We start from the raw sequence: 27544 nt of genomic DNA, 5'->3' as shown, positions 1-27544 counted from the left end.
TTTTTGACTTTTGAACATCCATTATGCGCTAAACATTTAGTAATTGGTCATTTGTTAGATTACTCCGTAGTATTCGCGTGCCTATAGCTCACCTGCTCGAAAGAATCTCGCACGTAAAAGCGAACGGTAGTAACTTCGTTTCTCTGGCCAAGCCTATAAATACGGGCCAGAGCCTGGTCTTCCAATGTTGGATTCCTAGATACGTAGGTATCAAATTTAGCGGGATCAAGCAATGCTTTGCTGCTATAACTCACCAGTGGGGCTCCATTAGGAAAGCGTATGAAGCCACAGTGAGTGTCAACCTATAGAATTTAGCACGACGACGAGCTTTTGGCCTAAATGTATAATCTCAAGGGCGAGGTAAAGTGTGCATCTTACCCAACTGCGCCGCACGATAGAGTCAATAAAAGCACACTTGGCATCGTGTCCTGACGAAATCGGTCAATTATTGCCTGTCTCTCTTTCAATGGGATTCCTCCATCGAAACGAAGACATTGTATAGATGCTTGGTTCAATCCCGCTTCAACAATATCCAAAGTGGTTCGCCAGGTCGAGAAGACCACACTTGAAATGTGTTAAATTAGCTCAACAAGGGTCTAGAAGGCGATTTGATGACGCGTACCTTTTAACACCGGGCGGAAGGGCTTTAAGCTGAGTCACAAGAGCCGTTACTTTCGGTGGATACGTCAGAGCCTGGGGTAAAGACGCCATGTATTCAAAGAGGTTCAATGAAATAGATGTCTCCTCCAAGCTATCAATATTTAAATGGACCGGTGCAAAGGAGCATGAAGGGTTGTGTCCGCAATCAATAGGCCGGGACATGCTGGTACAGTCAGAACAAATAAGCTGCAGACATTTTGATAATTGTAGTGTCTGTTGGCTTTGAGTGCCATTCAGCAAACTATTGTATGTATCGGTAGCAGCAAAGCAGTATCGGCACTGCATGCCCCCTATTTCACGCTGAAGGTCAAAGGTTTGTTGAGCAGCAGTCACCCAGCTATCCGATTTATTCTGTCTCGAAGCTCCAAGCCCTCGACGATCATGGTAATGTAATCCCAGGTTACATACCATGCGCATGGCCTCGATCTGCTGAAGGACATTAATGTATTCAGGAGATCGTGCATGATCGCTACTTTCGTACAACATGTCGTCAATATGGGTAATCGTTTTATTTCGAATTTCCTCATAAATCGCTCGTTCTGCTTCTGTAAATTCAAAGGCGCATTGTAAATCACGCCTTAATGGAAGCTGTATAGTGTTCTGCGGCCGTCGCAAAATGAGACAAGCCGCGAGCCTCTTCAGTCTTTTAAGCGCTTCGTCCGTATTACCCTCCTTCCATAAATTCGTGATGTCAGCGTCGAACTTCTTTCGATCTGAGTATGGATAAACTTTCAAGAAACTGAGTAATGTTGTTAGGTCCGAAAGTCGATTTTGGATCGGTGTACCCGTTACTGCCCACCGAGCAGCCGCATTTAGAGCGCATGTTGCACGAGTCAAGTGGGAGGAGCTGTTACGAATAAAATGTGCTGCCCCAAAACCAGTGAGTCAGAGATCTTCCAAATTATCGCAGGTGTATCACCTTCATCTAGGATCACTCGCCTCCAGCGAGTCGAGAACAGAGTTGAAGACGAATGTTTCTTATGAGATTTCCACTCTGCTGATACGGTATGATATGTCGTCAAGACTATGCTGATGCCGTTATAGGATATATCCTTCGCCAGTTTTGTTTTCCCGTGGTGCCGACACCAATTCAAGGATCCAGGATTAACGTGCCTCCATCATAGTTAGAATCTTTGCTAATTCTGAGGAATTGCCTGTACTCACTCTGATAACTGTTCTTCCCAAGTACCAAGTACTGTATGCATTAGTAATGGAGAGGTCTTTAAGGGCGCACTCAATGAACGACTTACAAGGTGGTGGAACGATAATTAAAGTCGTAGCTGAAGTTATAACGTCATCACCATCCGTGGCTGCCTCATGAAGCTGAGCATCACTTGCTACCAAAGATATCATGGTAAGTGTCTTCCCAAGCCCCATAGGATCTGCAATAATTCCACCAGAAAATTCTTCTGGTTCTTCATCTTGATAGGCATCTGACACGCGGTTTGCAAACCTTTTTTCGAGTTAGGAGTCGCATCTCCATTTTCTAGGCAGACGAGTGACCCATACCAGTGCCTTTGACCATTTTCCATGTACTCCCAAAGGTCCGGTCGACTTCCATCAAGAGCCCATCCAAGCTCTCTCTGATGCATGAATGTCAATGCTTGTTTTTGATGTCTGTATAACGGATTAGAAAACGATTATATATTTCAATCATTTTTATATAACCTTTCTAGTGGAGTTCGTATAGCATCTGGCTGCATCGCCTCTCGAAGTTTCTCGGACGACTCCAGGACATCTAATAGCTCTGGTAATGGAGGAACTGGCTTTATCTCAACGGTTTTGTTTAGATTAGACTTGAGTTCTGAAGTCCAGGGGCATGTGTTCAGATTGATCGATGAAAGACGATGAGGGTTACAGTATCTAACATTTCTATTGCAATCACTGGGATCCTGTAAGTAGATGTCACATGTTTGAAAGAAATTACCAATATCAGTGAGCATTTTTAAGGGCCCATATATAATGATTGAAATACTGCATGGAATTTCTGGTATTGGGAACCTGGAAGAGATTCGCTTTCCAGCGCCTGGTGACCGAGAGAAATCGACCGTGCATATGAGCTGTAGGTCGATTTCAGCTTCATTCTGCAGCAAATGGGTCAAATGTGTATAATCTGGATCAATTTTTCCAATAAAAGAATCGTTGTCGGCTGATACAAATCTTTCACATGATTCTAGTTTTGCTTGAAAACTGGCGCCATTAGCATTTGGTGCTGCAGGGCCACTTCGACATTTGCTGAGGATGCCAGTGATCTGCATTCAGATATTTTGAAGAGTCAGCTCATGGTGAATTTCACTAATCCAATGATCTATTACCTCTCCAAAGCACACTATTTCCTCGGGACTTTCGTATGGGCCGTTTTGAGAAATAGGATCGCCAATTTCAGCTTCAGGGTCGGTTGTATCGATAGCATGGTAGCCTGATGCTTCTGGCGGATTTAGACGTCGTCTCTTCGTAGACATTCTTTTATTTAATGTAAATATCACTCAATATTCTTAAATTCGCTAAATTCAGGGTTCTAGTATAGGATAGGAAAAGTCCACAGCTTTCCAAGCAACGAGTTCTTGTGTTGAATTAGGCACCAACACGCCTACGAAGTGCCTCGACACTCCGGCAGCTTCTTTGTGACACAGACTCATTTAACGTCCAATCAACTGACTTTGCCCCACTCAAAGGTATATATATCCAACGTGTCTCACCTGTAGAATATCACAGCGTGGCGAATGCACATGTAAGGCTGTTTGAAATCCTGAATGTTACCACACCGCCTCAAGGCAGACTTCAATCGTCATTTTCGATCGTTTTGATACTCAGTATATGCGCTTTCATCTTATCCATAGTGTTTTCCGAATTCTCAGAGGCCAAAATACTCATACAGTCAATGAAATGTCTTTTGGGGCTGGTCCAATATCTCTTCCCGGTCGACGTATCATTCGTGAGGCTTTTGAAGAGCTTCAGCGGACAGTGTCACCGCCAGAGGCAAAAGACTTCCAAAGCACAACGCTGGAAGACGTCCAAAAAGCGGCATTTGATATTGAGAACCAGCTAGCAGCCAGGAAAACGCTGAGGAATATGCGCCGCTTGATGCCTTTATTCCAAGGCCTGGAACATTACTCACAGTCAATTGAAGTGTTGTGCAATGGCACGCCATATCTGCCTTGGATTTGGGCTCCCATAAAATTAATTCTCACGGTATTGGTTAACAAATGAATCAACACTATAAATGCCAACTCGCTAATTAATAATATCATGTGTGTAACATCCAGATTGCATCAGACTTTGTTGAAGCTTTTGAGAGAATTATCGCTGCGTATTCGCAGATTGCAGAATCTTTACCCAGAATGGAAATTCTTAGTGAAGCATTCAGTAAAAGAGTTGAATTTCAAGAGACTTTAGCCATTTTCTATTCAGACATATTGACTTTCCACCGCCACGCGTATCTCTTTGTTCGAAGGAGTAGTAAGCCTCTCTCAAAGCCATTGAATCAGTCATAAATCCAGGGACTGACAAAGTGAAAAACACTAAGGCTGGAAGATCTTTTTTCTCACATCTTGGAGCCGTTTCCAGCGGAGATTCGACACAATTCTCGCCGATATAAAAGCTCATGAAGAATTAATTGACAAGACAGCTAACGCTGTCAATATCTTGGAAGCCTCCAAAATGAGAGAAAGCCTACGTGATCAGAGAAATGAAAATCTTAATGACGTTGTGAAACAAGAAGATGAGGACTCAATTAAACAATACCAGGCCATCGTTGGATGGTTGAAAATGGATGATACAGACCAACAAATCATCTTTGACTCAATCGCGTCAGAAGCAGAAAAGAACGAAGGGACTTGCGATTGGATATTGAAGCAGCCGACTCTCGTGTCGTGGATGAGAACTCAGTCGGAAACCCCATTTGTGTGGCTTCAGGGTAACCCAGGAGCGGGTAAAAGCGTATTGGCAACGCAAATTGATACTTTTCTTCGAACCAGCCATCAATCTCTCGTTGTTCGTCATTTTTGCACCTATTCATACGAATTATCTACACAATTTGACCAAATTCTCCGATCTCTGCTTCTTCAACTGATTCGGTCGAATAATGACCTAATAAACTATCTCTATGAAGAACTCGTCTTGGCCAAACAAGTTGTTACAATCAAGTCGCTCTCTCAACTGGTTCGGACCATTTGCGAAGCTATCTCACCTATACCTTCAAAGAAGAAATATGTCCATATTATTCTAGATGGGTTAGATGAATGCGATACTGAGAAACAAGGGAGAATAACGAATTTACTGGAGACGCTCATATCTTTTGGAAGCCCAACGAACTCTGGGATTATCAAAATCCTAATCTCTAGTCGGCCAACACCATTGTTATTGAGAAAGTTTCGAAAGCGACCCAGCGTTTCACTAACGGAAGAAAAAAGTAGAATTGATGAGGCCATAAAGAATTATGCTAACCAGAAGTTAAGCCTCCTCTCTAATCGATTTTTAGAACTTGGCATTTGTGATAAAGATATTAAAGAGCTCTCTCATAGCATATCCTCGAAATCTGATGGTATCAGTATTCTGTCTCCAACCATAGCTAATGCTAGCATATACACCGCTAACAATTCACAGGTATGTTTCTATGGGCTCGGCTGGTTTTAGAGTATATATCATCCAATGTCTTCTTCAGTCGCGAAGAGGTGCTTCGTTCAGTGGACATGCTTCCCAGAGAGCTAAGTGAATTGTATAAATTCCTGATTTCCCAAACAAGATAAAACACTTGTGTGGCCATGCACTGACACTGAGTAAAGTTACGAACGGATTTTATCACAGACAATTGCCAGGCTAGACACGAGATCATTGGGAAGAATAAAATCTCTCTTGGGATGGATAGCATTCGCCAGGCGCCCATTAACACAGACTGAATGTCGCTCAGCTATAGCATTTAGCGAAGGAGTTATAGAGACTTCGATAATGCCACCCCAGTACATTTTTGAAATGTGCATGCCGCTTATTCAGGAGAATAAGGATAGTACTTTCTCATTCATTCATGTCTCTGTCAAAGAGTAAGTGAAGTATAATGCCCTGCTTCAACTGAATTACTACTGAATATGGTTGTACTTGTAGGCATCTTAAATCGCCCGAGAGTACGATTGCTTTGATCGAGGCTGATGCGATATGCGAACATGGAGTGGCGTCCATCACTTGCCTACTTGCCGGTTTTCGGATTTTTGATACAACATACGACGCAAGCGACCGAAATCTGAGAATCTTAAGAGGTCTTCATGGTTTTCACATTTATGCAACAGAGTACTGGCTTGAAGATCTACTATGTAGTAATGCTGTTGCTGGTGGCAGCAAGACTGCGACTCTTTTGTGCTCAACAGCTAAAGCACTGGCTGACCGCCTAAATTCAACGAGTCACTCAGCGGGAATTTCAGTACAGCAAGAGTTAGGTACATTGGATGATCGATTGAACATATTTGCAAATCAGAAAGCCGTATATGACATGCTACGATCCGCTCTGAGAGAGAGATTCGCGAAAGCTAATTCTGACCAAGCCAAGGACGAGAGTTGTAAGTGTCATATTGAGGATTAATGATATATATTACTATCTAATAATTTGTTCACTGAAGTTTCTGCTGGTCCTACGCGGCTCGCACCCCGCAATCTCAAGGACTTGCTAGCAAGCTACCAAGCCAGCATCAGGTCTCTGCTACGGATCTCCTCTTTCCCAGGAATTACGGCCGAGGAGTTGGAGAAATTTAAACGAGATTTTCGAACGGCCGCATTCACTTGTAGTTTTCAAAACTGCCCCTGTACAAGTATAGGCTTCACTGATGAAAAGAAATTATCGGAGCACGAAGGAAGACACGTGCAACGAATCATTTGTACAGTCCCCAACTGCCCATACCCACCTTTAGCTTCCTCTCGCGCTCTAAGGGCACACATGTCAAAATGCCATGGTATAGCACAGCGCATTGCTGAAATTACTAGAATAAGCACCCAGATAAGCGGGGTGACAGAGCATTTTCAAAGTTCCGACAACACAGACGCGGCAGTACAGAGGCTACGCCACGGGTTTGTCGAAACGGCGCAACAGCAGCATCAACAACAAGCCTGGGGGTCAAACAGTGCATTGCAAGATTATGAAAGGCAGAAAATTTTGTTAGAACAACAAAAGGAAAAACGTCGTCTGGCCTTGCTCTAGAGTATGGAGAATAGCTCTGTTGACTTGAACGGCCGACGTAAACTTGTTTGACGAAGGGAACTACCTCCCGTTTCAGCCTTTTTCCACCACATGAATAATAACTCTGTTGCCATGACGACCGAGGGTGGCAACGTTGGCGGCTTGGATCTCCTAGAGTATATGACCATGGATCCCGTGCATTTTCCTCGCTTAGATAGTACGGAGAACAGCGGAGCAGCGAGTTGAATGAGGGCGGTGACTTACATACCATGAGCGACGAATGTGATTGTCTTTTTGAGTCATGGATTTTAAAAGCTATGGGTGTGTTATCGTTCTACTGATGGCCCGAGACGAACAACGACAAGCGCCAAGGTGAGGCCAATACTATCTTGAAGGGTGGCAAGTAGGCGAACCTGAGCCGTTACCCGCTACATCAACACAAACGGTTCAGCAGTAGTGGTCAGCAGTAGTGGCATGAGCATGAGCGGCAGCAGCAATGTAGATATCTTCTCAAGGAGACTAGAATTGTTATAGACTTGGTAGACTCACGCGGCTGCGATCTACTCGGGTGGAATAACCGACATGCGTTGGCTGCCATCCACCAACAACAGCGGCAGGCTTTGATGACGCAGGAATTCTCGGGCATGATTCTTAATGAAGTAGGTGGTATGCCTACGGGTATGTAACTAACACTACAGCAACTTCACCAGCTGAAACAGGCGCGGAACGCTGCTGGACTGGGTCATGTAAATGTCAGTTGTTACTTCATATCACGACTTCTTCACTGCGATGAAGAGAGCCGAGACACTTACTAACATCACTCTGTAGGTACACACCCCGCGAGCAATCATGGCCCAGCGGCAGCTAGCCCTTAAGCACCAGGCAGCCTTTCAGCAGTAGCAAGCGGCGGCCTACTGTTAAATAGTAGACAAGGCATATCATGGTAACCAAATGACATTAACCAAATGAATGGTGTCGTGCCATAGAATCAAAAGTCAAACACGATGGCTCTGGGAGGCCCTGATGGTAAACACTCTAAATACGTTTCACATTCCTAATACCAGCTAATATTATGCAACTAAGGGGTCAAGCCGCACCTCTAGGTAGCAATCACGATATTCAGGAGTACGAGTGTCATGTACAAAGAACAGGTTGCATCGATTCTATTTTCTTGTCTAGATTGCCATCGTTCTCATTATCTTCATTATTATGATCGCGAATTTCAAATTCTTACTAATCTCAAGAGAAGCCAGTTTCTATATCTAATCAGCACCCTTCGCTATAAATCTGTTAAATTGAACAGAGTAGAACCAAATAATAGTACAAGTGCCTAACGCCTAGTTGTGCCAAAGATTCACCACTCCGCTTAAGCATTTTCATTTTGTGCCTTTGTGATTGCTGCTTGGCTGAGTCGACCCAGCTCCTCAATAAAGGCGTCCATTTTGCGTAAATATTCGACCTCGTGGGTCGTAACTTTAAGTATAGGCATACTTCTGATAACCTTTGTCGCCAATTTGAGTAGCTCCACATCATGAGTTGCGTATTCGTGCCGAGGATTTCGTAGGATATTAAAAAAGATACTAAGAAGCGCTGAAACAGGGTAAAAGATAAAGACCCTATTGCATATTAGTATTAAAACTCAATAGATATATTACCAAGATGTTATGTTCTCACCAGAATGCTTCACCAGCCAGCCGAGGTGCAGCTTCACTGAGATAAATGAGAGTCGATCGACTAGCTTCAACAGAGATATCAAGACTGGACTGCAACCCAAAGATCATTTCCTGGCCAGATTCATTCCAGTCTACCACACATCTACCGCTAGCGCAGTGGATAATGTTCAAGAGGTAGTGGTAGTCCAAATGTAGCTCAATATGAAGCATGCTCGTCAACTGGCTGAAATTGCCAAATTTGACATCTTTGCGAATACTGAGCGCCGGCGCGTACTCTGCCGGTATTGAAGTACGCCAGTTTTCCAATTCTTCATCAAGCTCTCGAATAGTATGAAGAAGTTCGGCATCGGATTTGCGCAGAGAGCCAACAGAGTAGAGTGCCCTGACAGCCTTTGCTTTCAGTATACTTAACCGAAGGTCATTAGGTAAGAACGGCTTTCTGGCACTTTCTGGGCCTGTGAGATCATGACTTGAGAAGCGATTCTTCAAGTAGTTTTTAGGGAGGGTGAGATCGCAAAACTCGTCGCTCATGATAGGAGGCTGGCCACTTCTCAAAGCTATGTCTTTGTCAAAAAGGTAGCACAGCCAGAATAAAAGCCGGATTTGACGCTCTTCGAGCTCTTGAACCGTAAGATTACGATCCTCAGGTGGATCACTGATTAGAGTATGTCCCCCAAGGCAAAGACGGTACGGCACGCAATTGCGTGGTACATGGATGATGCTTGTAGGCGGCCGCAGAGCGCCTCATTCATGAGCTATAAAGTAAAGGCGTTAGGAACGGGGTAAAAAATATGATATACTCTTGATCATGACATACCAATAGTATCATCACTTGTAAAGTCGTGAGACTGGCATCTTCAATGAAGTCAGCAATTAAAATCTGTGCTTGCTTCGCACAAGCATCACTATCGACATGATTTGAGACGCTCATGGTGGCAAAATGATGACTAGAGACAGACAAGAAAGCAAATACACATGCTTTACTGCTGATTTCCTCAATTGTCGGGTTCGTATCTGGCGAGTCATAGGCTTGTCGTATTGTATCCTCGAATAGCTCACGATCGACAAAGGGGAAAGCGAGGCGAAATTCAGACTGCAAATAAAGATTGAACAACGTGTTGGTGACCCATTTTTCTGGAAGTTGATCGGCTGGTGCTTGTTTGGCCTGGCCCCTAGGGGAGTGTTGAGTTAAAGCACCCGAGGAGGCCTGGCCGGTGGATTCAAAAGAAAAGGTGCTCTCATTGTGGAAATGAGGCCATTGCCCTGTCTGCGCGTATATGTACTGTTCGCCAAGAGGAGTAAAACGGGGAATGCCATTCTGGTCGCAAGTAGCAGCAAACTTCTGGCCCGACATCCATATTTGTCCAAGCGGAGAAGCACCTAACTGCCTAGAGCAAACCTGTGAACCCTCACTAGAGCGACTAAGCGCGCGAATGATGGGTGCACTGCCGGGCACACTGCCGGGTGTGTTTTTCCCTTGTTGGGCACTGGAGCCATCAGGCGAAGCCGTTGAAACAGGCGAGGCTGTCTGAGTGTTCTGTTTCAGAGCTTTAGCCCTAGCAATGCCCTCTTCTATTCGCTCCAGGCGCTTAACAATGCTTTCCCTTGAGCTCCTTTCCCACAGTCTTTGTCAGCGGACATGGTAAAACACACCACCACACAAAGGCGGCAGGTTGGTAGGGTACTTACTTTGTCTTCTTCTTCCTGCCTCTGATTCGGTTAATAGTACAGTGGAGACCATGATGTAGACACCAGTTGCATTGCTCATCTGGATCAGATCGATCACATTGAATCTACACAAGCATCCATCGCCACGTGTAAGTGCAGGTACATTTGGCAGATGCGTACAACATGATGTGTGCTTGTAGGGCAGAGAACATGAAGAGGAATTCAAACAAATGTTCCGCTTATGCAGAAACATGTCATTGAATACATGCGAACGGCAGCTGGATAATACCCAGACAATGGACGGGGATTATCAAAATACCTTACGCTTATAGCAGGCGTCGCAAGCCCGTCGTTGCGCGGCCATCGTGTGCTGGGTCCCGTCTGTGCTGGGCGGATTTCTAACACTATCCATGAGAGAGGAAATATTTCTCGGAAGTTTCCAAGTAGAAAGGTGGTAGATAGCTGTCAGGGCTCGGCCTTTGGCCTCGTCATGGATTGGCTTTCGCCGCTCGTCGATATCCGAAGCAGCCTGAGCTCAAGCCGAATTGGCTGAGTAAGCGGAAGTTTCGCTCAAGCAGCCCTGTCCGAACGGGCGCCTTTAGAGCTCTGCTGAGAAATAAAAGCGGGTAGGAACCATGGTTTAGCCGCAGGGAGTAAAGCTGAGTTGACGAGTTGACGGATGGCGTCAGACGCTGCGGTCAGGCTGTTATCAGAAGCTGGGAAGAAGAAGGGGGCGCTGCGCCTGAAGTATTGGACGACAGGCATTTGATGAGGAATGATCCGCTAAGGCTATGGTAATCCGGATCGGAGTTGATTTGCAATACGGACCACGGCAGAAGCCTCCAACGTTCTCCCGAGACGCCGCGATTTTGTCATGTGCTGCAGCGATAACGACAAAGCTCACAAAGTTAAAAGGAGGCCTGGAGAATGTTGAGCGAGATTTGTTCCGCTTAGTCAACGGCTGCTAAGAAGGTGGAGTATTGTATTCTGAACTAGAGAAATGACATGTTTTATATACGGAACTACAATTCGTGGATAGAGTTTGACAGTGTACATGTAGATACTATTAACAAACATCGCACATGTGCATGTATCGAAAACACTGCGTCACAGGGTGGTGAAGAGATGGCAGCGTGGTTGGGTATTTAGTCGACATACTATATGTCATCGGCAGTTGTGCAGCCGTTGCATTACACCCCTGAGGATGTGCCAGACAATAGACACATCTGCATCGTTAATCGTCAGCTAAGGTAATATCCGGTGACCCCAGATAGGGAAAAGTGAAAATTTCGAGCGTCCATCTGCAATGGAGGAACTACTAGTGTCACAAGCCAAGTTCCAGTTTCACGGGTTGGATAACCGCCGCCAACTCGGCGTCTGGGCACCCAAACGTGAGCTAAGAACTTTTCGCCTGTCTTTTGAGAGCTCCGTCTGCCTGACTAAGCGGAAGAACAAGCAAGTTCTTTGCTCTGACAAGTCCCCGTCGTGGAGCCGCCCGCCCAGGGGAAATTTTAAGCTCGTGGAGCCGCTATCCGAGTGCGAGGCCACCACGGAAGAGGCGGTCCCATCTCCATCTCTCTGGCCGCGCAAACACAGACGTTTGCCTTGCATATTAGACGTTATCCAGAATCCTGCAGCCCCATTAGCTGAGTCACAATGATTTTCATCCTGCTTTTAAGCTCCATAATGGCTCTGGGTTTACGATAGGCACGAGCCCGGGGCCCCGACTCGGCCTTCTTGCCAGTACCGAGGATCCACCAATTTGATTTATTTCTGTATCTAGATAATCAAATGTGGGCTGTGGCCGAGGCCTGCCAGTTGTTAAAAATGACAATTTTCGCTATCAAAAGAATCTCCCTCTCTCTTTTCTTCCTCTGTAGAGTTCCTATCAAGAATAACCCCTAAGCTCCTTTCTCCACACCTTGCTTTAGTCCTCCAGTTAGTGGTCTCTTAGCCACTGACACGGACATAGCAGCATAATGGAGTCCACATACGGCGAGACGCTCACAGACCTTAACGCCTCTATGGGTGAAAAAGATGCTGTCGATAATGGCTGGTTTATGAAACCAGAAATTGTTGCCATTAATGAGCGCGACAAAGCTTCTGGTTTCCAAGCCCGAGAGCTCGGAGTCACATTCCAGAATCTCACTGTTGAGGCTGTCCGTGCCGATGCAGCCATCCACGAAAACGTCGTCTCCCAGTTCAACATCCCAAAGCTGGTAAAGGAATCTCGACAAAAGCCACCTTTGAGAAAAATCCTCGATAATGCTCATGGATGTGTCAAGCCTGGAGAGATGCTCCTTGTGTTGGGTCGACCAGGGTCAGGATGTACCACACTGCTCAACATGCTGTCCAACAGACGGAATGGATATGCTCAGATCTCCGGCGACGTCTCCTTTGGCTCCATGAAGGCTGAAGAGGCAAAACGCTACCGAGGCCAGATTATTATGAATACTGAAGAGGAAATCTTCTTCCCATCTCTGACTGTGGGGCAGACTATGGACTTTGCAACACGATTAAAGGTCCCATACAACCTACCCAACGGCGTTACAAGCCAGGAAGAAATCCGACTGGAAACTCGAAAGTTCCTGCTCAAGTCTATGGGCATTGAACACACCGAAGATACCAAAGTCGGTAACGCCTTCGTCCGAGGTGTCTCTGGTGGAGAACGAAAGCGAGTGTCCATCATCGAATGCCTTGCGTCCAAGGGCAGCGTTTTCTGCTGGGATAACTCAACGCGTGGCCTTGATGCCAGCACGTAAGTGCCAACTCTCTTCTCTACAAGTTGTTTCTAAATCTAATTTGTTCATATTATAGTGCTCTGGAATGGGCAAAGGCTGTTCGAGCCATGACCGATGTCCTCGGCTTAGCTTCCATCGTTACTTTATACCAAGCCGGCAACGGTATTTATAACCTCTTCGATAAAGTTCTCGTACTAGACGAGGGCAAAGAAATCTACTATGGCCCCATGCGCGAGGCTCGGCCATTCATGGAGAACTTGGGCTTCATCTGCGACGATGGAGCCAATGTGGCTGACTTCCTCACCGGTGTGACCGTTCCGACCGAGAGAAAAATCCGAGACGAGATGAAGTTCAAATTCCCCCGAACTGCAGGAGCAATCCGCAACGAATACGAAAAGACTGCTATTCATGACCAAGCGCGAGCTGAATACATCTATCCGACAACGGAGGAGGCTCAGACCAAGACCAAATTGTTCCAAGAGGGCGTCGCCAATGAAAAAGACAAGGGACTACCAGCATCGAGCTCATTCACAGTGAGCTTTTGGACTCAAGTGCGAACATGTATCAAGCGACAATATCAGATCATCTGGGGTGACAAGGCAACTTTCTTCATCAAGCAGTTCTCTACCATTGTTCAAGCACTCATCGCCGGTTCGCTTTTCTATAATGCTCCGAACACGACTGCAGGATTGTTTGTGAAGTCTGGAGCTTGTTTCTTTGCCTTGCTTTTCAATGCACTGCTCTCCATGTCCGAAGTCACTGAGTCATTCATGGGCCGCCCTGTTCTGATTAAGCACAAGTCATTTGCGTACTTCCATCCCGCGGCATTCTGCATTGCTCAGATCGCCGCTGATATTCCCGTCATCTTGGTACAAGTCTCTGGTTTCTCCCTAATTCTGTATTTCATGGTTGGTTTGACAATGTCTGCGGGTCACTTCTTTACCTTCTGGATCATTGTTGTAGCTACCACCTTTGTAAGTGTCTGCCTCATATATATCGATAACCGACCTTGAAGCTAATCTATTTGTGAAGTGTATGACTGCCCTTTTCAGAGCTATCGGTGCAGCTTTCAGCACATTTGATGGCGCATCCAAAGTTTCAGGTCTCATCATTGCTGCCACTATCATGTATAACGGCTACATGATTCAGAAGCCACGGATGCACCCCTGGTTTGTCTGGCTCTTCTGGATCGATCCAATGGCTTATGGTTTTGATGCCATTCTCTCGAACGAGTTCCACGGCAAGATCATCCCTTGTGTCGGCCCTAATCTCGTTCCCAACGGCCCAGGTTTCACCGATGCAGGTGCTCAATCTTGTGCTGGTGTGGGTGGCGCAGTTCCGGGACAGACTTATGTCGATGGTGACTTGTACCTTGCATCACTTTCATACAGCCATTCGCATGTATGGAGGAATTTTGGCATTATTTGGGCATGGTGGGCTCTGTTTGTGGCCATCACAATTTTCTTCACCACAAAGTGGAAGCTGTCGTCAGAGAACGGGCCCAGCTTGCTCATTCCCCGAGAACAATCCAAGCTCGTCAATGCAGTTCGTCAGGTCGACGAAGAGGGCCAGGTCTCAGAATCAGGTCAGATTTCAGAAAAAGATGACGCTACTGTTAATGCGCAGTCCGATAATAACTCGACTGATGATACCACGGCTGTCCAGGGCAATCTTGTTCGGAACTCCTCAGTTTTCACTTGGAAGAATCTCTGCTACACTGTCAAGACACCCTCAGGCGACCGTCTGTTGCTGGATAATGTTCAAGGATGGGTAAAGCCTGGAAACTTGACTGCTTTGATGGGCTCTTCCGGTGCTGGAAAGACCACTTTGCTTGATGTCCTTGCTCAGCGAAAGACCGAGGGCACTATTCGTGGCTCTATCTTGGTTGATGGCCGACCACTTCCCGTCTCTTTCCAACGATCTGCTGGTTACTGCGAACAACTCGATGTGCACGAGGCTTACGCTACTGTTCGAGAGGCGTTAGAGTTCTCCGCCCTGCTTCGACAGAGCCGTGACACGCCACGTGAGGAGAAGTTGGCTTATGTTAACACCATTATCGATCTCCTGGAACTTCACGACATTGCCGACACTTTAATTGGTGAAGTAGGCGCAGGATTGAGCGTTGAACAGCGCAAACGTGTCACAATTGGTGTTGAACTTGTCTCTAAGCCTAGTATCTTAATCTTCCTCGACGAGCCTACTTCTGGTCTGGATGGCCAGTCTGCCTACCACACTGTCCGCTTCCTACGAAAACTCGCCGCCGTTGGTCAAGCCGTCTTGGTCACAATCCACCAGCCTTCTGCCCAGCTATTCGCTCAATTCGACACGCTTCTGCTGCTTGCCAAAGGTGGCAAGACTGTCTATTTTGGAGAAATTGGTGATCAGGCCAATGTGGTTAAGGAATATTTCGCCCGTTACGATGCTGCGTGCCCAACAGAGGTCAACCCTGCGGAGCACATGATTGATGTTGTTTCGGGACAGCTTTCTCAGGGCAAGGATTGGAACGAGGTCTGGCTCGCATCTCCGGAATATGCCAACATGACCAAGGAGCTTGATAGAATCATTGACGAGGCTGCATCAAAACCTCCTGGCACTGTAGATGACGGCAATGAATTTGCTACATCCCTGTGGGAGCAGACCAAGCTCGTTACCCAACGCATGAATGTCAGCTTGTATCGCAACGCCGACTACGTCAACAACAAATTCGCGCTGCACATCTTCTCGGCTCTTTTCAACGGTTTCTCTTTCTGGATGATCAAGGATTCCATTGGCGATTTGCAGTTGAAGCTTTTCACAATCTTCAACTTCATTTTCGTCGCGCCAGGTGTACTTGCCCAGCTGCAGCCTCTCTTCATCCACCGCCGAGATATCTTCGAAACGCGCGAGAAGAAGTCCAAGATGTACTCATGGATTGCTTTTGTCACTGCGCTTATTGTTTCAGAAATCCCCTACCTCATCATCTGCGCCGTGCTCTACTTTGTGTGCTGGTATTATACTGTGGGCTTCCCCTCCGACTCTCATCGCGCCGGAGCAACCTTCTTTGTGATGCTCTGTTATGAGTTCCTCTACACTGGTATGGGTCAGTTCATTGCTGCGTACGCGCCCAACGAAGTCTTTGCTGTCTTGGCGAATCCTGTGGTCCTTGGAACTCTCGTGTCCTTCTGCGGTGTTTTGGTGCCTTACGCACAGATTCAGGAGTTCTGGAGATACTGGATGTACTACCTCAATCCTTTCAACTATCTCATGGGAAGCATGTTGGTTTTTAACCTGTGGGGAGCAGATATCAAGTGTTCCGAGCATGAATTTGCCACTTTCAATCCTCCAAACGGTACAACTTGTGGAGACTATCTTAAGGAATACCTAGCAGCAGGCCCGGGCGCTGTGGCAGATCTCATTAACCCCAGTGCCACGTCCAACTGCCAAGTGTGCTCATACTCCAAGGGTCAAGACTATCTTCGAACTTTGAACCTGAAGGAATACTACTACGGCTGGCGAGATGCTGGTATCGTGGTGCTGATGGTGCTTAGCTCGTACTCTTTGGTGTACCTGCTGATGAAGCTCCGAACAAAGATGTCCAAGAAGGCTGAGTAGGCGCAAAGAAGAAAAAGGAACCGAAAGAGCCATGCATATCTCTACTCTAGCGAATTTTCTTTTAAGAATCTCATTTTGCAATGTGTCACAATATTTTAATAGATTGGAAGATCCGGTTAGATGGTATTAATTTTAGGATAGATCCTTAACAAAGCAATTTTTAGACGCACTTATTAGGCATGGCAAGGATGCGCACGACGTTTTCTTACGAATGAATGTTGCGATAGATAGATAATAATATATAGAATAAGTGTCAATCTTATTAATATCCGAAATATCTTCTTTATAAACCTTTTTTCTATTTTCATAGTCATGATGTTTCATAAGGGATCAACAGTAAATTCCATATGTGATTTTTGCCTCTCTTATACACTCATTCATGCCCTCATAAAATTGCTTCTTTATTGACTCGATATATCATCGAGTGATGCATTACTCCAAACATATTTAATGGCCGTACAATCTCAAAACCAAAAGCTTCATAGAGCGGTCGCCCTTGTGGTGTTGCCATCAGGTAGCAATCCCTGCCAGCTTTCGTAGCCTGTCGCATGCCCCATGTTAGGAGCCCTTTGCCTATTCCCCTCCGCTGGTGGAGTGGGTCAACCCCAATCATGTCGAGATCTAATGGTTATTATCGGTTAACTGAGGCATCAGAGATGTAAATATAGGAAGGGGAGACAAACGCCACACATCTTTCAGTTCTCTATCTCCAAAACTGGCTCTATGGTCCTCTTTCAAAATTGCTTGGAGCTCCTCATAGATTTTCACATCCGACACAGCTGGAGGCAGCTCTGGTTCTGCTGGCGCAGCTGGGAGCTGCTCATCTTCAATTGGCTGATCCCACACAGCGAAGCCAACGATTTGGTTGTCCAGGGTGGTATCGATGGCCACTATAACGGCGCTATTTGACGTATTGTAGCTGACTGTCTTTCTTAACTGACGCCACGGTAGATATGCCTCGCCATCGGGAATATTTTTGGGCTGGAGATGCAGAGGGAAGACTTGGCGAGTGATCCAATCGGTTGTTGGGTGGAATGCGACGCCAGCAAGCTGCGCCACGGCAGGCAAGTCCTTTTCTGTTGCGTTTCTTATCTGAATTTCCATTTCTACTTCTATACCTGTAAACAGGGATGGACTTGGTTGAGGGAAAGGCTGTGATCCTTCGATGAATTCCGGGAGTTCCTACCAGCGGGGGACGATCGACATATTTCAATATTTTCTTATGCTATTATTAGCTCCAAAAATGCCTAGTGAATGAATGGGACTTTCAATTCCTCATTACCGAATCTCGCGCGATGTCTTGCCATTTGGCATACACGGAATACGGGGGAGGGGGCCAAAATGTCAATAGTTCGCCGACACGTATATTAAACCGGAGTGGGCCAATGATGAGGGGAATCTAGCTTGTCGGCAAACTTGCTCAACCTGCACTTTGCTTGAAAATTCGACCGACAAACCTCGCCACAGAGCTTTCAAGACTATACCCTGATTGGATATTTCTTGCTTTCCTCGACACTTCTATTTTTCTAGTAAACTACCAGAGTATCAGCGCATATGAGCTTCTAGTCTATTTCCTTATACGGCGCTTACTCCGAGGTTAGAGCTGAGAAAACAATAGCTGCTAAGCCAAGTGCCTATATGGCCTTCAACTAGTGATTGGAAAACATTTTTTGAGCCTGGATCGGCATACATTATTTTGGCCTATCGGCTACCCATATTGAGGTGCTCTCCTCAACAAATGGCCCTATATTGAACTCGGACTGGAACGAAGATACTTCTGATAAAATAAAAATGCAGCTCAAAGGCCAAATCGCATATCACGGGATTGCATACGTACAAGGAAAGGCTTCAGGTCCACTTGTCGCAAGCAACGTCGAATTGAGCTTTTGGGGAGGTATTGATCCGCAAACAAGCGAAGTTATAGATCGCCATCACCCGTTAAGTGGCAAATACATCCAAGATGCAATTCTCGCTATTCCCAGCGGTCGCGGGTCTTGCTCTGGAAGTGGGGTCTTATTGGAACTTTTACTTAACGGCAGGGGCCCGAAAGGCCTGATATTCTCAAGAAAGGAAGATATTCTCACCCTTGGAGTCGTGGTTGCGGAAGAAATATTTAATAAGTCTATCCCAATAGTGATTCTTGGGACGGACGAATTTCAAGATCTACAAAGTGCTACTTACGTATCCATAAATGGAAATACAGTTTCAAAGGCGCAACATAAGGGTGTACCAAAAAATTTCGAATTGGTTATTGAAAACCCCCTGGGTACAAGTTTAAGTCGCCATGTCGAGTTGTCTAATGAAGACAAAGAATTTCTAGAGGGCCTACATGGTCGAGCAGCTCAGGCTGCTATGCGTATCATACTACGCATGGCTGCTATAGAAGGAGCCAATAAGCTAATACACGTTACACAAGTCCACATAGATGGCTGTGTTTACACCGGGCCCGGATCACTCAATTTTGCAGAAAGATTACGTGACTGGGGAGGCAAGGTCTTGGTTCCCACGTCTCTTAACTCTATATCCGTGGATCAAAAGCGCTGGCGCTCTCAAGGTGTTACATCCACATTTGGCGAGGCGGCAGAGAAGCTAGCCACAGCGTATACCGACATGGGAGGCAGTCCAACCTTTACCTGCGCTCCCTATTTACTTTCGAGTGCGCCAAAGAAAGGCGATCAAGTAGCCTGGGCTGAATCGAATGCAGTTGTGTATGCGAATAGTGTACTTGGAGCGAGGACTATGAAGTATCCCGATTTTCTGGATATATGCATTGCTTTAACAGGGCGTGCTCCGCACGGAGGGCTACATTTGAAGCGTAATAGACTGGCTTCACTTTGCGTGGAGTTGCCTGCTCTTCAGAAAGAAGATATTGATGACTCGTTTTACCCTCTGCTTGGATATCAGATTGGTGGCTTAGCGGGGAATCGGATACCTGTCATCACAGGGCTTGATACGGCACGTCCGTCGACAGACGACCTCAAAGCATTCGGAGCGGCATTTGCCACCATGGCAAGCGCTCCAATGTTTCACATCGTTGGTATAACCCCAGAAGCCGCCACGTTACAAGATGCGATAGGCGAGAGAGATAGCATAGAGTCGATTAGCCTTGATCTAAGGCATCTTGAGACAAGCTGGAGAACGCTCAACAGCGCACAGGATGACTCGCCTGTTGACCTCATCTCACTTGGAAACCCGCATTTTTCTATTGCTGAAATGAGAAAGCTAGCAAACATTTGTCGAGGGCGGAAAAAAAATGATCGAGTTTCGATGATGGTGACTTGTGGACGAGCAACCCATGGATTAGCAAGTCAGGCAGGCCTGGTCGAAGAATTAGAACGGTTCGGAGTTCAGTTTATTACCGATACGTGTTGGTGTATGATTGATGAGCCTCTGATTCCAACATATGCAAAAACCATCATGACCAACTCTGCGAAATATGCTCATTACGGGCCAGGTCTCACGGGGAAGAAATTTTATTTTGGCAGCTTAGAAAGATGCGTCACTGCTGCTTGTAGCGGCAGCTACGATAAAGGAATCCCCGAATTCATTAAGTAGATCGTTATTACAATGTATATAGAACTTTGACGTTGAAGCGAGAAAAGATCCTTCTTATAATGTTTATAGTGTTAGATTTAAGGGTTGACTCTTTTATCAGAAACGCATGATATATAGTTCAATAGGCTGGTGGAATAAGAAAATTTAGGATAATCATGATTCAAGCCATACTCTGCAATGCTTTTCGGAAGGTCTATATACTTAATGATAACTTTTTGTTCCTCTTGAATGCCACTCAATATTATATCGCTCGATTCTCGTCCCTCTATCCATGATGTCCCCTGCAGCTTCAAATTGCTCGGAGTTGCCAAATAGTATCAAAGCCTTCTTTGACGAATCCTCCGTGCAATCGCTAAATAGTGCCATTTCTGATCCTTCGATAGTTGCGTGCCTCTTAAATATACTTGCTAGAAATTCTTTGTCGCTGGCAGAAGAAGCTTTTAAAATCTGAGCATAGATGCTGTTGAAAGCGGCCGGCTGCAGGCCATCCACCTCATAATGCTCAACAGACGGTGTTTCGCGCATTAATGGCAACGCCGCATCAAAAAAGGGACCTGCTGCTGGGCCCGTAACAAAATCAATGTGCGAATGCACATTTTCCCAAATGACCAGTGAAAGTACAGTAGCGCCGTCCTCTTTCTGTGTTGAGTCTTGGCCACTCACCGAAGTGATTACACCGGCCATGGCTGCAATCATGCCAGGCTGAGCCATCAAGATGGGATGAATTTGTTTGTTGTATACGTCTTTGTACTGATTGAGTGAAACACTGATACACGTCTGTACGAGTTCCGCAACCACCTTATCGTTTATGTTCATTTTCAAGAGACGAGCCTCAGCTCAGAGTAATTTGAACTGTTTCAATAAGCTTCAGTTATTCTGTATATCCATTTACTCTTTTCTAAGTTTGAAGACATTCCTCACCTCTCTTATATATGCCACTTGGTGGATACCAGTCAGATTTAAAGACCAAGTCATCAGTTAAAGACACTACAGTCACTGTTCTAGTTCGGCCGAGTATTCCGAAGAGCTCAACTCGGTCTAATTCTTATAGTTAAACTTAAATCTTAGATCTAAAGTGTTTTACACTTTATCTCAAGAGCTTTGCTGTTACCTATTGGTTATTGTCTCACATAACCCTATGCCGTCGCTCCACTAGACCACATAAGAGCTCTCGACGGAGAAGCCACATAACATTTGGACTGACGAGTCGTGATGAATTCCAGTCATGGCAGAAGATAGGAAAAGACTCATTCATCACACCAGAGTATTCAATAACAAAGAAATCAAACTGCAAACCTCTTTCACCCTCTCTTGTCTTCATAGGTATATATGATCGGGTGCCTATCTCGCATACTAGGTAGTAGTATATGTAAACTCCGCTAACAGCAAATATATTCTAAACACATTTCAAGGACGTGGGGGACAAGCATGTATGGCCATAGAAATCGACAAATCGGAAGCAGAGGCGATCAAAGTCAAGCAATGAAGTTTCATTGACCAAAGCCGAGAAATGGCCAGCTACGTCCGCCAACTCCCACGATGGAGATGAGAGCTTGCGCAGACATGCATCTTGAAAATATTGGCATCTCATATATGCCCCGTTGACAGCTCACCCTCCAGCCTCTCCAACTGTTGAAATAGCGAGATATAATGCATCTGTCTACCTGATACATGTGGACCACAGAGATCGGCCTTGTCAAGCGCGTGTGCCATGAATGACGAAAATGATGGCATCGCCACAATTGGTTAAATTGCCTCCCGTCTGATCGCGGCACCGGCCATTTCAAGTTTCAAGGGCCGTAGCGCTGTGTCTTGGCGGCTGCTACCCCGCAAGCTCCCCTGCAGATTGCCCTGCAGATTGGAACTTTTGGCGCTCCTACGGCGGGTCTGATAGGTGCGAACTGGTCCCCTCCAGCGCTCATTGCTGCACAAAGCTGCTTGGGGTACAGCAGCCGCTCTTAGCTGCGAGAGTCTTCTTATCTTTCGGCATCCACATCCGTAACGTGGACGGGGCACTTATTACTACGTACTCCGTAGTAGTGCCACGAACGATGTTGCTTCGAAAGTACATGTAGCTGCAAAACTCCCTACTTCTCGTTTCCATTCTCCCTCGCGTGCCCCTTCTCGCGTGACGACATTGTGTATTTCGTCTGTCGCGATGCGAGGCCTCACGATGGACGAAAAAGCCAGCCTGCCTCCCTACAGCGCCTCTGGCCTCCCACCTCCAGCCTCTGGAGCTGCGCCTTATCGCGGTCGGCGAGCTGGTTTGCGCCGATCCCGTGTCTTGAAGTTCTTCGCTGCGACTGCTTTGACTTTGTTGGTGGCAGGGCAGTGGAAGCAGGTGTGGCGAGAGGATACGAAAGCGCCTCTGCTGTCGCTGGACAAGCTCAACGATGACTTACAGACTTGTCAAAAGCTCCGACACAAGCCCCAGGACCCAATAGGACTGGGACGAGAGAAAAATGCCAGGTGGATCGAAGGCAGCAAGCCTACGCTTATCAAGAACGCTGTTGTTTGGATTGGCGAGCCTGTTGAGGGCACAAGCGAGGCTGATGCCAGAGCGGGCAAGGGCTGGGAATGGGTCCAAGGCGACGTTTTGCTCGAGCATGGCCTCATCAAGCGAGTTGAATCTCACATCTCGTCTCGCTCACTGCCAGAAGACACCCAGATCTTCGATGCCGCGGGACGTCAGCTAACCGCCGGCATCATCGACATGCACAGCCATGCTGGTGTCGACTCTCTGCCATATCTTCAAGGCGACGCTGACGTCAATGAGCTCTCCGATAACATCACTCCATGGGCACGATCCATTGATGCTATTAACCCATTGGATCACCAGATTGAAGTCATCAAGTCAGGCGGTGTCACCACCTCCCTCGTCCTTCCTGGATCCGGTAACAACATGGGCGGCGAGGCTTACACTATCAAGCACGCCGTTGGCCCCAGAAACGGCCGCAAAGAAATCAGCGCGCAAGACATGCTCGCAGACCCCGATCGCAACTGGCGATTTATGAAGATGGCATGCGGAGAGAACGCCAAGAGGGTCCATGGAGGCATCGACAGAAGACCATTCAGCCGCATGGGCGAAAGTTTCGACTTCAGACACGCTTTCGAGCAAGCTAGAGCTTTGATCCAGCGCCAGGATGACTGGTGCAACAAGGCCGATGCTATTGGCGTGGAAAATATGGACGAGTATTTGCCACAAGAGCTATACTGGGAATCTCTTACTGCAGCCCTTCGCGGCCAGGTCCATATCAACACTCACTGTTACACTATCACGGATCTTGAGGCAATGGTGGACCATACCAACGAATTCAAGTTTTCAGTTCGGGCTTTCCATCACGCTCACCAGACGTATCTGGCTACTGAAGTAGGTTCTATCAATGATCCAACCACAAATGCGACTAATCTAACCCACGTTATTGTTTATAGATCCTCAAGCGCACATATGGAGGCCGACCACCTGCGTCAGCCCTATTCGCTGATAACATGTTTTACAAGGCCGAAGCCTACGTGGCGTCCGAGTATGCTGGCAAATATCTCTACGATGCCAATCTCACGACTGTATATGTCAGTGACAACCCTGTCCTCAACGCCCAGCACGTCCTCTTTGAAGCCGCAAAGGGCTATCACTATGGCCTGCCCTACCACGCTGCTCTGTCTGCCGTTACCAGCGCACCTGCAGAGCTACTTGGTTTTGGGAAACGGCTAGGAAAAGTCAAGCCAGGATTTGACGCCGATATCGTGGTTTGGGATAGCGACCCCTTGAGCGTTGGAGCTGCCCCCGTCCAAGTCTGGATCGACGGCACTGCACAATTCGATAACCCGGTTGAGCTCTCAAAGCCCAAATCAAGCCCCATTGTGCCCGATACCGGGCTATCTTACATCATCGAAGAGCCAACAGAGATGCAAGACGTTCTCTTCTATGGCATTAAAAAGGTTCTCTTGTCCGATGATGAAATCTTCGAATCTAATGACAAGCCTATGACTGTCTTTATCTCTAAGGGCAAAATCGCTTGCATTGGCCCCTGCAGTCCCGAGTATGAAGCGGCCGCCCAAAAGGTGAAGTGGCGAGTCATCCTAAAGAATGGTTATCTTACCAACTCTTTCACTGGCGTGGGTGGCACTATCGGATTGAATGATATCGACGGAGAGGAGGTGACAGACAATGGGCCAAATCCGGTCGCCTTCACTCGTGCTATCGATGGCCTTCGATTAGACAGCAAGAAGCTGAATGTTGCCGCTAAATATGGTGTTACCAAGGGTATCTCTGCTCCAAAATTCCTAAGTGGCAAGACTCACCACGGTACCAGCGTTGGCTTCCTCACCGCGGCCAAGACCGTTGCCGAAAAAGGTGCCGTATTTGATGCCGATGTTGCCGTTCATTACACGCTTGACCTCAACTCCCGCTATTCTAGCAGCTACTCCGAGGTATTTGGCCTGTTGAGAAGAAAGCTCCTCGCGGTTGCTTCCAACGATAAGCCAGCTGAGGATCCTTTCTCAGAAGCGGCCTACTTGCAAAAGGTTATCGCTGGAAAGACAGTCCTAGCTCTTACTATAAATAATGCGGATGGCATTGTCACTGCGTTGAGGATCAAGTCAGAAGTAGAAGAGGTCATCAAGTCCAAGATAAGACTCGCCATTCTCGGCGGTTCAGAATCTCATCTCGTCGCAGCAGAGCTTGCCGCTGCTGAGGTTGGAGTCATCTTGCTTCCACTTCAAGCGCATCCAAATAACTGGGACCAACGTCGCTCGCTTCCAGGCGCGCCACTCTCAAATGGCACGACGATCGATTACCTGCTTGATGCCGGCGTCACGGCCGCCATTGGCTTGCCTGAGGATTGGTATGTGCGCGATCTGGGATTCGAAGCCGGGACAGCCTACCACAATGGCAACGGACGGCTAGGTGAGAAAGCTGCCTTGGATCTTGTAAGTATAAACATACACAAGATCCTTGGAAGCAAGCTGCCAGAGGATCAAGCAAAGTGTCACTTTATTGTCAGTGAGGGAAGCCCATTGGATATCGGATCTCGAATCAAGGCCGTCGGCAGTGGCAGAGACAAAGTGGCAGTCTTTGTCAACGGCTCAAAAGGTCCGTCTTTGTTGGAATCTTTGACAGCAAAAACGCCTGCCAGCCGTGAAGGGGCAGATGAGCAATTGTAGTCAATGTATTGATGCTTAGCAAGCAAATTTTGAATATCATGTTAATTCTCATAGTTTCTATACCTTTTCCTCTTTGCAAAATGCAAAAGGGCCCAACTAGTTTCATTTCAGCCTCCTCTTCACCCCTAGTTTGAGTCGCCATCCTCAACATAGTACATTCTAGCCCTTTGTTCTCCATCACGTCTAGCGCGCACTACGGCATCGAAGTGGGAGCCGCCCTGAGCCTTTCTCCCACTGGCGCCCAGACCCTTCTTTCCCGCGCGGAGCCAGACGGCTTTGCCTCCAATGATTGGCCACTTGGACTACAACGTTGTTACTAAGCACAACCCGGTCGTCATCGTTGAAGTCCTTTTGCTTGCGAAACGCTATTCTTGCCTGCTGACAACTCACATAGGAGATGAGTAAAGAGGGGCTAAGCCCTTTGAGGCAATTAGAGTACGAAGTACAGTAAGATGGCGAGCGCCAATTTCGTAATTCCGACTTGCCAATGAGATGGGTCCAATCCTCTCTCTTCAGTTAGTAAGAAAGAATAAAAGAGGGAGGTCTGTCCGGACGTTATCAGATTGAACTTAATGTGAATAATTTTAAGATTTTGATGAGATTGATATTGAAACGACTTATTAGCCTGGTTGCCAGGTTGGTTATCTTGGTCACCCTGTTTCGCTACGCTTCAACGTATTTTTTCAGCAAGAAAGCTGCAATGACGCTGGCTCCTGTAGTTGCGCTCTCTCATGGCGGAGGTGAGATTATTCCACCGCTCATTCATTCCTTACTCATCCAACATCCTCAAATTTTTGCTCAACAACTACGCTCTGTTGTCAGTCACACATGACTAACAATGAGATGCTTCAGGTCCGCTCCCTATCCTTGGCGATCCTGCTCACAAGGACGTCATCAGCTCTATGAAAAATCGAGTGCCCAAAATCCTTAAGCTCGGCACTCCTGAGCAGCCTCGTGCCATTGTCCTCGTTACAGCTCACTGGTCAACAGATAAGCCAGTCATCTCATCCGGAGCGACTCACGAGCTCTACTTTGACTACTACAACTTCCCTGCTGAAGCCTACGCACTGAAGTACCCTGCACCTGGCCACCCGGAGGTTGCGCAGGAGGTAAAAGCCGCACTGGAAGCAGAGGGCCTCAAATCCGAGCTGGATAGCAAGAGAGGATGGGACCACGGCGTGTTTATCCCCATGCTGCTGGTGAATCCTGCGGCTAACGTGCCCATTGTGCAACTTTCCGTGCTTGAGTCCGAAGATCCGACTGACCACTTGAAAATGGGAGCTGCGCTGGCCAAGCTCCGTCAGAACAACATCGCCGTCGTGGGCTCGGGCTTTGCCTCTGTCCACAACTTCCAAGTCTATCATGAGCTACGCAACGGAGGGCCTACAAGAGCTAAGCAGTGGTCGGAGAGGATTGGTCGATGGAACGACGCGCTGGCACAGGCTGTTGGGACGGAGAGCAAGGAGGAGAGATGGAAGAGGGTGGCGGGCTGGAGAGAGTTTCCGCATGCGAATGAGATGCACCCGCCGATGAGGGGGGAGCATTTTATGCCGTTGATTGTGTGTGCTGGTGCGGCGTTGGAGGGAGAAAAGGCGGCAGTTTATCAGGATAAGTATCTGGGAGCGGGGATTTCGACCTTTTACTGGGGAGCGGAGACGGCTGCATGAGATGGAGGTAGATTTTGCGGCTTGATCTCTATTCACGATGTGCTGAGAAATAGTAACTATTGGCTTTGAGATTGGAGATGAAAAGCGAGAAGTTCATTTTATGATTGATGCTTATAATGTGGTTTTGCTTGATTCAGATGTGGTGACATAAAGCACATGTAAGTTCATGTGAGTGACTCAAATATTGATGTGTCTTTGATCTATGTTGCACACATTTCTATTGCCTAGTGCAAGACGCACTGTAGATTTGTTTTGAGAACCTTAGTGGTATTGAAAATGCTGTGAAATGCAAGAAAGACTGGATGTTTTTATAAGACCCAGAGGGGAGATTAAAAATGCTGTGAATCGGGTCTAACTTGCAAGGTGGTGGAACGCCGAAAGCTTCATAAACTCGAAAAGCACGCTGTATACGAATTTGAATGGGAGAATGTGGGGAGAAGAAAAGACAGCTGTATACCGTTGCGTATTATGCAATTGAATCAAGACTGCCCGTCGCTCAAAGACTGAAGGCCCAGCGAAAGGATATCCGGAACGAATACGAGCGAGGCGAGGCGCCCATTAGATGCACGGAATGTCGTGCATGTAATTTCCACGGGACCCGTGCCACTTACAAGTACGTCAGCATAGCGGGGCTAGTTAGAAGTTATATGTAAAACACATTCT

The 27544-nt window shown here is 46.9% G+C and overlaps 11 protein-coding genes across 11 annotated transcripts; 6 read left to right on the top strand and 5 right to left on the bottom strand.

Annotated features, from left to right (window-relative positions):
* Nucleotides 1-1493: 1493 nt before the first annotated feature.
* On the bottom strand, nucleotides 1494-2013 carry TrAFT101_011599 (uncharacterized protein; the record flags this gene model as incomplete). The annotated part of the gene is made up of 3 exons (XM_066129311.1): nucleotides 1494-1773; nucleotides 1825-1855; nucleotides 1911-2013. 3 exons carry the CDS (start codon nucleotides 2011-2013, stop codon nucleotides 1494-1496), a joined length of 414 nt encoding a protein of 137 aa, XP_065985443.1.
* Nucleotides 2014-3546: 1533 nt separating this feature from the next.
* TrAFT101_011598 (uncharacterized protein) lies at nucleotides 3547-5295 on the top strand (the record flags this gene model as incomplete). The annotated part of the gene is made up of 3 exons (XM_066129310.1): nucleotides 3547-3852; nucleotides 3927-4119; nucleotides 4187-5295. The coding sequence occupies 3 exons, from the start codon at nucleotides 3547-3549 to the stop codon at nucleotides 5293-5295; spliced, it is 1608 nt and encodes a 535-aa protein (XP_065985442.1).
* Nucleotides 5296-5444: 149 nt separating this feature from the next.
* TrAFT101_011597 (uncharacterized protein) lies at nucleotides 5445-7395 on the top strand. The gene is made up of 3 exons (XM_066129309.1): nucleotides 5445-5699; nucleotides 5761-6209; nucleotides 6270-7395. Exons 1-3 carry the CDS (start codon nucleotides 5608-5610, stop codon nucleotides 6842-6844), a joined length of 1116 nt encoding a protein of 371 aa, XP_065985441.1. The 5' UTR covers nucleotides 5445-5607; the 3' UTR covers nucleotides 6845-7395.
* Nucleotides 7396-8189: 794 nt separating this feature from the next.
* TrAFT101_011596 (uncharacterized protein) lies at nucleotides 8190-9027 on the bottom strand (the record flags this gene model as incomplete). Its single annotated transcript, XM_066129308.1, has 2 exons — nucleotides 8190-8439; nucleotides 8498-9027. 2 exons carry the CDS (start codon nucleotides 9025-9027, stop codon nucleotides 8190-8192), a joined length of 780 nt encoding a protein of 259 aa, XP_065985440.1.
* Nucleotides 9028-9155: 128 nt separating this feature from the next.
* TrAFT101_011595 (uncharacterized protein) lies at nucleotides 9156-10528 on the bottom strand (the record flags this gene model as incomplete). Its single annotated transcript, XM_024902720.2, has 4 exons — nucleotides 9156-9251; nucleotides 9314-10109; nucleotides 10186-10289; nucleotides 10484-10528. The coding sequence occupies 4 exons, from the start codon at nucleotides 10526-10528 to the stop codon at nucleotides 9156-9158; spliced, it is 1041 nt and encodes a 346-aa protein (XP_024757976.2).
* Nucleotides 10529-11696: 1168 nt separating this feature from the next.
* Nucleotides 11697-16769, top strand: TrAFT101_011594 (uncharacterized protein). Its single transcript, XM_024900759.2, has 3 exons — nucleotides 11697-12922; nucleotides 12982-13879; nucleotides 13938-16769. Exons 1-3 carry the CDS (start codon nucleotides 12144-12146, stop codon nucleotides 16494-16496), a joined length of 4236 nt encoding a protein of 1411 aa, XP_024757977.2. The 5' UTR covers nucleotides 11697-12143; the 3' UTR covers nucleotides 16497-16769.
* Nucleotides 16755-18372, bottom strand: TrAFT101_011593 (uncharacterized protein). Its single transcript, XM_024900853.2, has 3 exons — nucleotides 18187-18372; nucleotides 17180-18014; nucleotides 16755-17117 (listed from the first exon to the last, which is right to left on the bottom strand). The coding sequence occupies exons 2-3, from the start codon at nucleotides 17598-17600 to the stop codon at nucleotides 16882-16884; spliced, it is 657 nt and encodes a 218-aa protein (XP_024757978.1). The 5' UTR covers nucleotides 17601-18014; nucleotides 18187-18372; the 3' UTR covers nucleotides 16755-16881.
* On the top strand, nucleotides 17217-20216 carry TrAFT101_011592 (uncharacterized protein). Its single transcript, XM_024903557.2, has one exon. The coding sequence runs from the start codon at nucleotides 18288-18290 to the stop codon at nucleotides 20049-20051; it is 1764 nt and encodes a 587-aa protein (XP_024757979.2). The 5' UTR covers nucleotides 17217-18287; the 3' UTR covers nucleotides 20052-20216.
* On the bottom strand, nucleotides 20140-20921 carry TrAFT101_011591 (uncharacterized protein). Its single transcript, XM_024905421.2, has one exon. It carries the CDS (start codon nucleotides 20865-20867, stop codon nucleotides 20253-20255), a length of 615 nt encoding a protein of 204 aa, XP_024757980.1. The 5' UTR covers nucleotides 20868-20921; the 3' UTR covers nucleotides 20140-20252.
* A 1303-nt stretch (nucleotides 20922-22224) lies between these two features.
* TrAFT101_011590 (uncharacterized protein) lies at nucleotides 22225-25214 on the top strand (the record flags this gene model as incomplete). Its single annotated transcript, XM_024902051.2, has 2 exons — nucleotides 22225-23421; nucleotides 23484-25214. 2 exons carry the CDS (start codon nucleotides 22225-22227, stop codon nucleotides 25212-25214), a joined length of 2928 nt encoding a protein of 975 aa, XP_024757981.2.
* Nucleotides 25215-25809: 595 nt separating this feature from the next.
* On the top strand, nucleotides 25810-26881 carry TrAFT101_011589 (uncharacterized protein; the record flags this gene model as incomplete). The annotated part of the gene is made up of 2 exons (XM_024904273.2): nucleotides 25810-25954; nucleotides 26067-26881. 2 exons carry the CDS (start codon nucleotides 25810-25812, stop codon nucleotides 26879-26881), a joined length of 960 nt encoding a protein of 319 aa, XP_024757982.2.
* Between the last annotated feature and the right edge of the window lie 663 nt (nucleotides 26882-27544).

This window comes from Trichoderma asperellum, chromosome 7 (genome assembly GCF_020647865.1).
Source record: "Trichoderma asperellum chromosome 7, complete sequence".
NCBI classification, from domain to species: domain Eukaryota; kingdom Fungi; phylum Ascomycota; class Sordariomycetes; order Hypocreales; family Hypocreaceae; genus Trichoderma; species Trichoderma asperellum.
The sequence above is the reverse complement of the archived record's forward strand: the minus strand, read 5'-3'. Positions and strand labels throughout refer to the sequence as shown.

Coding starts and splice junctions, on each gene's coding strand:
- TrAFT101_011591 (XM_024905421.2), bottom strand. CDS start 20,867: ATGAACATAAACGATAAGGTGGTTGCGGAACTCGTACAGACGTGTATC.
- TrAFT101_011597 (XM_066129309.1), top strand. CDS start 5,608: ATGCCACCCCAGTACATTTTTGAAATGTGCATGCCGCTTATTCAGGAG. Junction 5,700..5,760: donor ATTCATGTCTCTGTCAAAGA/GTAAGTGAAGTA, acceptor TTGTACTTGTAG/GCATCTTAAATCGCCCGAGA. Junction 6,210..6,269: donor CCAAGCCAAGGACGAGAGTT/GTAAGTGTCATA, acceptor TGTTCACTGAAG/TTTCTGCTGGTCCTACGCGG.
- TrAFT101_011592 (XM_024903557.2), top strand. CDS start 18,288: ATGCAGCTCAAAGGCCAAATCGCATATCACGGGATTGCATACGTACAA.
- TrAFT101_011594 (XM_024900759.2), top strand. CDS start 12,144: ATGGAGTCCACATACGGCGAGACGCTCACAGACCTTAACGCCTCTATG. Junction 12,923..12,981: donor CGTGGCCTTGATGCCAGCAC/GTAAGTGCCAAC, acceptor TTCATATTATAG/TGCTCTGGAATGGGCAAAGG. Junction 13,880..13,937: donor TTGTTGTAGCTACCACCTTT/GTAAGTGTCTGC, acceptor CTATTTGTGAAG/TGTATGACTGCCCTTTTCAG.
- TrAFT101_011593 (XM_024900853.2), bottom strand. CDS start 17,600: ATGGAAATTCAGATAAGAAACGCAACAGAAAAGGACTTGCCTGCCGTG. Junction 17,118..17,179: donor AGAACTGAAAGATGTGTGGC/GTTTGTCTCCCC, acceptor AATAACCATTAG/ATCTCGACATGATTGGGGTT.